Source organism: Colossoma macropomum, unplaced genomic scaffold (assembly GCF_904425465.1).
Source record: "Colossoma macropomum unplaced genomic scaffold, Colossoma_macropomum, whole genome shotgun sequence".
Lineage (NCBI taxonomy): Eukaryota > Metazoa > Chordata > Actinopteri > Characiformes > Serrasalmidae > Colossoma > Colossoma macropomum.
Window position 1 is genome coordinate 52,862,261 of NW_023494792.1, and position 6,518 is coordinate 52,868,778.

At 48.2% G+C, this 6,518-nt stretch overlaps 1 protein-coding gene across 3 annotated transcripts in view; it reads right to left on the bottom strand.

Annotated features, from left to right (window-relative positions):
- Window positions 1–5,834, bottom strand: part of lmo3 (LIM domain only 3) — a 44,943-nt gene extending 39,109 nt beyond the window's left edge. Inside the window, exon 1 of one of the 3 annotated variants that reach the window (XM_036577576.1) lies at window positions 5,701–5,834. Coding sequence is in view for 1 of the 3 variants with exons in the window: in XM_036577574.1 (XP_036433467.1) it covers window positions 2,551–2,620 (70 nt within the window). In the remaining 2 variants the exon portion in view is untranslated. Of the gene's footprint in view, window positions 1–2,550; window positions 3,498–3,580; window positions 3,849–5,700 lie in introns of those variants that run through there. The other 2 variants (XM_036577575.1, XM_036577574.1) reach the window with 2 other exon arrangements.
- Window positions 5,835–6,518: the final 684 nt, after the last annotated feature.

A 6,518-nucleotide genomic window follows, 5' to 3' on the forward strand; every position in this document is an offset into this window, starting at 1 on the left:
GTCATTTTTTGAGTGTACTGATGTAACAACAAAACCCCATATATTCAAACCTTTGATTACAGGATAGATCAGCTCTAGTGGGAAGAAATCTGGCAAGTCAACAAGGACATGCAAACACACTGCTACTTATCGACGAAAGAAAAAAAAAAAACAGTTAGCCACAGCTGCTAGCATCTTTCCATCTCTTGCTCTCACTCTTTCTTCCCCCTCTCTATGGGAGGGGCCAGGAGAAGCTTGCCCCCAGAGCAGTCATTGTGTAGCCCCCATTTAGGCTCTGAAAGGGCTTTGTTGGGTAGAGAGGGAACAATGCGGGCTCATGCAGACGGCCTGTAATTAGTATTCTCCCTCCATACAGAGGAGAGTGAGCTCTACCCGACGCCTGCACTCCCGCTCCCCTTTTGTCCTGCCCCAGTAAGTTTTTGTCCTCCATTACAAGTGTGTCTGATTCCCGCCTGTTGTGCTGACACCAGGACAGTACGCCTTGCTCACCTTGTGCTGCAGAGAGAACTGTCACAGCCTACAGTGCCTACACTGAATATATATGTTACAGACTTAATTGCAAAACTGCAAGCAGAAGTAAGAGCAAAGTTTAAGTAAAGGGGGCTACTGGAAGCCTTTGGAACTAGAGTTTTGTGGTGCTACTAAAGTTAATGTATTATACAAGCAGTACAGAGAACAATTAAGCCTTTAAGCAAGTAATGCTTCAAAATTCTCAAACCATAAAAGAAATACTAATCTCTGTGTGCCGCATCTGTAGCATACAGCCAATTAACATGGACAGTAATTTTGACACACTTCCCAGTACTTAGTAAAAGAACAAAAAACTTGAAATGCACAAAAGAAGCCTATGGGCAGGTGCTGAAGCAACTGTCCAATGGCTTCTGTTGCTTTTATGTTTTGTTCTTTTCTATGTAAAGGGATTTTTGTCAGTGGTAACTGACTGTATGCCACAGATGCGGAACATAAGAGATTAGAGCATGTGTGAAATTCAAGCAAACACACCACCAAAGTAAATCTATCTTGTCCCATCACTGCGGAACAAATATCTTACGCTGCACTAGGCAGAGCAAAGCGGCATGCAATGACCCTCCTCTGCTACAGAGCCATTCTCAAGTTGTAGGAATTTGTTGAAGGGTTAGCCAAAAAAGTGGAAATGCACAGACATGAGTGTGCAAACTATACAAAAGGCCACAAACCCCCCTCAACACATTTGTCATTTGAATGCAAACAAAACGCTGCTGCGCTTAGAAGTTTTTTTTCTTTTTTAAAGGAGCCGATTAAAAGTGGAGCTTTTGTGAAAAGAGAGGAAGAGAAAAAAAAGCTGCAAGGCTGCCACTCTGTTTGCGGTAATGAGCGAAGCCATTGCATTTAAGCCGTTGAGCTTTTAATTGGCTGGATGGTGAGTGTGTGTGAGGAGCGCACGGCTGATCGCCTCTGCTATGCGAGCTTCCTCTTCAGCAGCACTCATCCGCACCAGCCCGGGGAACACAACACAGCCGGCACCTCTCATTACCCAGCCAAAGAAGTTCGAGTCTTGCCCTTCCTCAACTTCAGCCTGCCGTAGGTTTTTCAGAAGCAGCTTGAGACGATGGCTCTTTTGTAAACAATGCATGTCCTATGTGTGTCCACTACAACTCTAAATAGCATGTCAAAACAGTACACACCCATCAGCAATACATTAAATAGTTTAGTACATATAGTGTGCATACTATAGTATAGTAAGTGGTTTGGGATGCTGCCCTATTCTTTCAGCGCTCTGCGTCCAGATGACCAGTCTGGGAGTTTGTGTGCGGGTCTACAGGAGGAGAATTTGTTCTACTGATTGCTGAGCGACGATCTGTTCCTCTAGCCTAAGCTGAGGTCTTACATATGGGCGTCTTTTATGTGTACCCCTTTTTTAGTCTTTACTCCACGGCCATTTCATCACATCCCGCTCTCCCAGGCAAGGACACTCTGCATGCACTTTACTGAGCTATTCTACAACTGAAATCCTGATGTAGATTTGATTTTTTTTTTTTTCTTTTGATCATTATTTTGGACAGACTTGAGCAAAAGAAAACTACCAATTTGATCCCCCCTCCACCCTCCTTTGAAGCGCGTCACAGCTGCGCGAGCCGGAGATGCTGACATTTCACCCGCTTATCACTTTAATTACGGTTGCCATGGCAGCGCGGTGCTCGGAAAAGGCCAATAAGATTTGCTACAGAGAACCCAATTTTCGAAGCAGCTCGCGACACGACCAAACGAAACCGTTAAACTCAGAGACCGTTAAAGACGTTGAAATCACCTCACGAAAAAAAAACGACAAAAAATACATTCAGGAGTCTACGCGAAGCCCGAACGACACGTTTGCTGGTGAGAAAAATGTACACACAACACAAATACATGGTAGGTTTAACGATTTGATTCAGAAAAATCGATCTGACACGCGTTCTCCGAGGTAAACTACAGGCTAGCTAAGCGCAGAAACAGCGTAAACAGTTTAGCATTAGCACCACAGTGCTGACGATGACGCGACAACGACAGAAAATCACACATGGAAGCTCTTACCGAAACTTTTCTCCCTTTTCTGCATTGGTCGACTCGCTTCAGCTCCCCAAAAAACACCACCACACACCATTCAACAAGAGGAGGAGAGAGCCAAGGCTTTTCCCCTCGGTCTCCGTAAAGTGAGCAGCCGCGTGCTCGCTCTCTCTCTCTCTCTCTCGCTCGCTCTCTCTCCCTCTCTCTCTCTCTCTCTCTCGCTTTGAGGGCGGTTCGCTTTTGTTAGAAGTAACAAATCCAGCTTCGCCCTCACAAGAAAAGAGGGGAAAACGAGGAAAACACCAATCAGCGGAACACAGTCGGACCGGTGGCGGAGGGGGGGGAGAAAGAAAGAAAGAGAGAGAGAGACTCGCTATCGCCTCGCGCCACACGCCGTTAACACCGTGCGTCTCGTCACGACCAGTGCTCGACTATGAAATTAGATCCAGCAGCAGCAGCATCAGCCGAGTGACGGCGAGCAAAATGACAGCGCGGACGACAAAGGCATCTGCTCAGGCAAACCCCTCCGCGGCGCCCTCAGTTTATAATCCCGCCGCTTCACTCACAGACAAAACAAACAGGGGGACGAGCGGATCAGCAGCCCGCCTGTTTAGCCTGCTTGACTGAAAAAAATACACAGACTTTTCGCTCGCTCTGTTCTTTAATCGTCGAAGGTTCAGTGCCAGTGTTATTAATGTTAGTAATAACAACGGAAAAAAGCCCAAGTTTAAACTCACTAACACCTTTTTGTCCTATTCACACGTGTTTAAGCATCTGTACTCATACTGCTGCATGGGTGCAATTATCTGACACATAAAGAGCGGTGAAAGAAATAGTCCTTTAAAAAAACACAGCGCTTCTGAAGACGTGGTTTCACGCAGTGCTGCTCTTTGGGCATCATCCTTTAGTGCATTAGCACCAAATAATGCTAATAAAGCCGGAGCTACAGAATCAAATCTCAAGAACGTCTCACTGAATTAAAAAACTAATTTTATTAATTAAAGGAAGTCGAAATTAAGCCAAAGTGTGTCCTCTGCCGACCAGCCACCTCACTCACCTTCTTGGCCCAGTTCAGCAGAAGGTTCACCCTGGAGTCCGGCGCTCACTCCCAACTCTCTCAGATATCTCCGAGCGAAGAAAAACAACAAAAAAGTTCACGAAGCCGACATGGCGCCGCGGAATCTTCAGGTGGAAAATAATGAGGTCCACATGGATCTCCGCGAGTCGCTCTTCGTACCCACAGCTACAGGTGCTCCTCTCGCGCGAGCCCTCATAGACTCGAACAGCGCGTGCAGTTTCGAGTCGCGAGCTTTATTGCGTTCGCAGCGCGTGAGACGTTACACGGCGAGGAAAAAGGTCGTTCACTTATAACTGATAGTCGGGAGTCGCGTGCGTGCGAGCGAGCGAGCGTATGCGCGCGCGCGTCTATACACAAACTCTCGCGCGCTCTCCTCGTTGGCGCGTGCGGGAGGTCGAGCCGCGCGCACAAACGAGCCTTGTAGTCTACTCTCTCCTACAGTTTTTTTTTAAAACTCTCTCTCTCTCTCTCTCACTCTCTCTCTCTCTCTCTCTCTCTCTCTCTCTCTCTCTCTCTCTCTGCGTACAGGCTGCAAAGTGATACATTCAGATCACTTTACAACTCTAAACGGCCAATGCACGCGGACGAAGCTCTTCACAAGTGACGTGTGCACGTGCCACTCCAGACCACCGCTTTCTGAGAGGAAGACTTTAAGAAAAAGCCACGAAGTTCAGTTCTGTATCAAACAGATGTCACCTAGACTTATTGTGTAGAGCGCGCGATGTGAAGGTCAGTCATAATAATCCTGAAGAGTCATGTTAAACACTTCCAACGTTGCTCTACAAGTGGTCATCTTTGCAGGCCGGGGTCTGACCACCAAAACCACTTTATCCCACCGGCCTGCACTAAGAGCCAGCTTTACAGAGTAGGACCATTTCAGCAAGAGTTCATTTTCATGCTGTCTGGCTCTTGTTTACAGCACGCGCTACTGCAGTTAGTGCTGATTTCCAGAGGTAAACACGTGTGTCTTTGTTCTGTAGAGTAACTCAGAAGCTTTTGCTCAGTCTTTACTCCCGTTAGAGCTCATTGATACCTGCGTTGCCAAGGAGAGTGATTCACAGATTTCTGCTTTTGACAGTGTCCAAAAACTTTGTTTTTCTCGTTTCTCTCAGTTTGGGCGGAGGAGATGGGGTCAGAGGCATCGGGTCCATTGGTGGCTCGCGGCCTCTTGCCAATCACTGTGGCTAAAGCGCGGCGCTAATGAGATGGGTCATAAAACGCTCCTCGCTACCATTATGAGTGATGAGATGCATTAAAGCTGACAGGGTATTACCTGCCAGTAATTAGGTTTTGTCATGGATTGAATTATTTCAAAGCGGGCTATCTGCGTAATCATGCAATTTGCGGGGGAGAGACGCGCGAAGGGGAGAGGGAGAGAGAGAGATGGGGGGGGGGCACGAGGCTCGCCTTCCCCCCTTTACCCCCCACCCCACTACCACTTCATCTCGCGCATTATCGCATTATCACGTCAATTATTCAGCACAGATATGTGAGTTATGTGGAGGGATGAGCTGGAAAGCGGCAGCATCGGTGCGTGCGCGCACGCGCGCCTCTGTTTGTGTGAGAAATAGTCCCGGCACCGCTCGCAGTGCACCTGCGAACGGACAGCGGTCAGACGCACGAGTCCACAATTCTCGGACAAACACGCTCGCAAACTCGCAAGCGCGCGCACACACACTCACGCACACAGTCATGCACACGCACGAATACATTCTCTCTCTCTCTCTCTCTCTCTCTCTCTCTCTCTCTCTCGGCAAATAGAAACATATTCTCACAACAATACTGGAGTAAAAAAGTAAACAGACGCACAACTCATACCATTAGCCCCCATTTAGCACCTCCACCACACCTACTAACCCACTGCTAGCGTACATAACATCAACATCAAGCCCCCCATGCCCACCCACCAAACCCACACGCACTTCTCACCTCCTAAAAACTTACCAAACACCCTTCACACGCTCCACGTCCACAAACCTCACTCTAACACACGCCCCCATATGTAAAACACACAGAAACGCGACTAAACGCTCCGCCTGTTTTGCGCGTGCACGTACGCTGGCCACTTTAAAGATGTTAGAAGCCTAAGGATACCGTACCGAGCGAAAAAGCAGCAGCCAAGCTCGTATGCTTCAGGTCTAGCCTGGACTGGATCTCCTCCTATGGATACAGAAAGCAGCGTCTTTCCTTTTTTCCCTCCCTTCCTTTCCCCTCTCTGCTGAAACGACTGTTTCTCTTCTCTTCTCTTCTCTTCTCTTCTCTTCTCTTCTCCTCTCCTCTCCTCTCGTCTCCTCTCTCTGGCAGCAGAGTTGAGGCGGACCTGAGCCGGCCCTATTTAAGCACCTTCCAGCAGGTCCCTAGTTAGCAGCGCGCTCCAGCTCATCCAAGAAGCTGACAAGCACCGTTAGGGAAGGCAGCGCATGTTGCTCTAATGGACCTCATTAAGCTCTACTTACAGATGTTCTCTTAACATAATTGATCTGCAGCGAGTTGAGAGGACGGCAACCTATTCCCCAGCCCCCAATTATGGCCCGGTAATTAGATCCCCAACCTCCAGCTCTCCACATTCACCCTTCTAACATTCCGAAATATCAAAGTATCTCTTTCTCTCAAAGCAAAAACCCTCCTGCTCCCCCCACACCACCCCCTCCACCACCACCACCACCACCTAACCTCCACGTCTCCACTACCTCCTCCTCCTCCTCCTCCTCTTCCCAAAGACTCCATCCCTCTGACAGTATTGACAGTCAGATCTGCTAACCTTTGTAGTGAAGCCAGACTTAGTAGTGCGCTCACTCCAATTGACAGAGCTCAGTCTTCTTTTTTTCTGTCTCCCTCCATCTCTCGCTCTTTTTTCTCTCCCTCTCTCGCTCACTCTCTCTCAAGCTCCTTTTTCTCTCTTCTCCCTGCCGAAAAA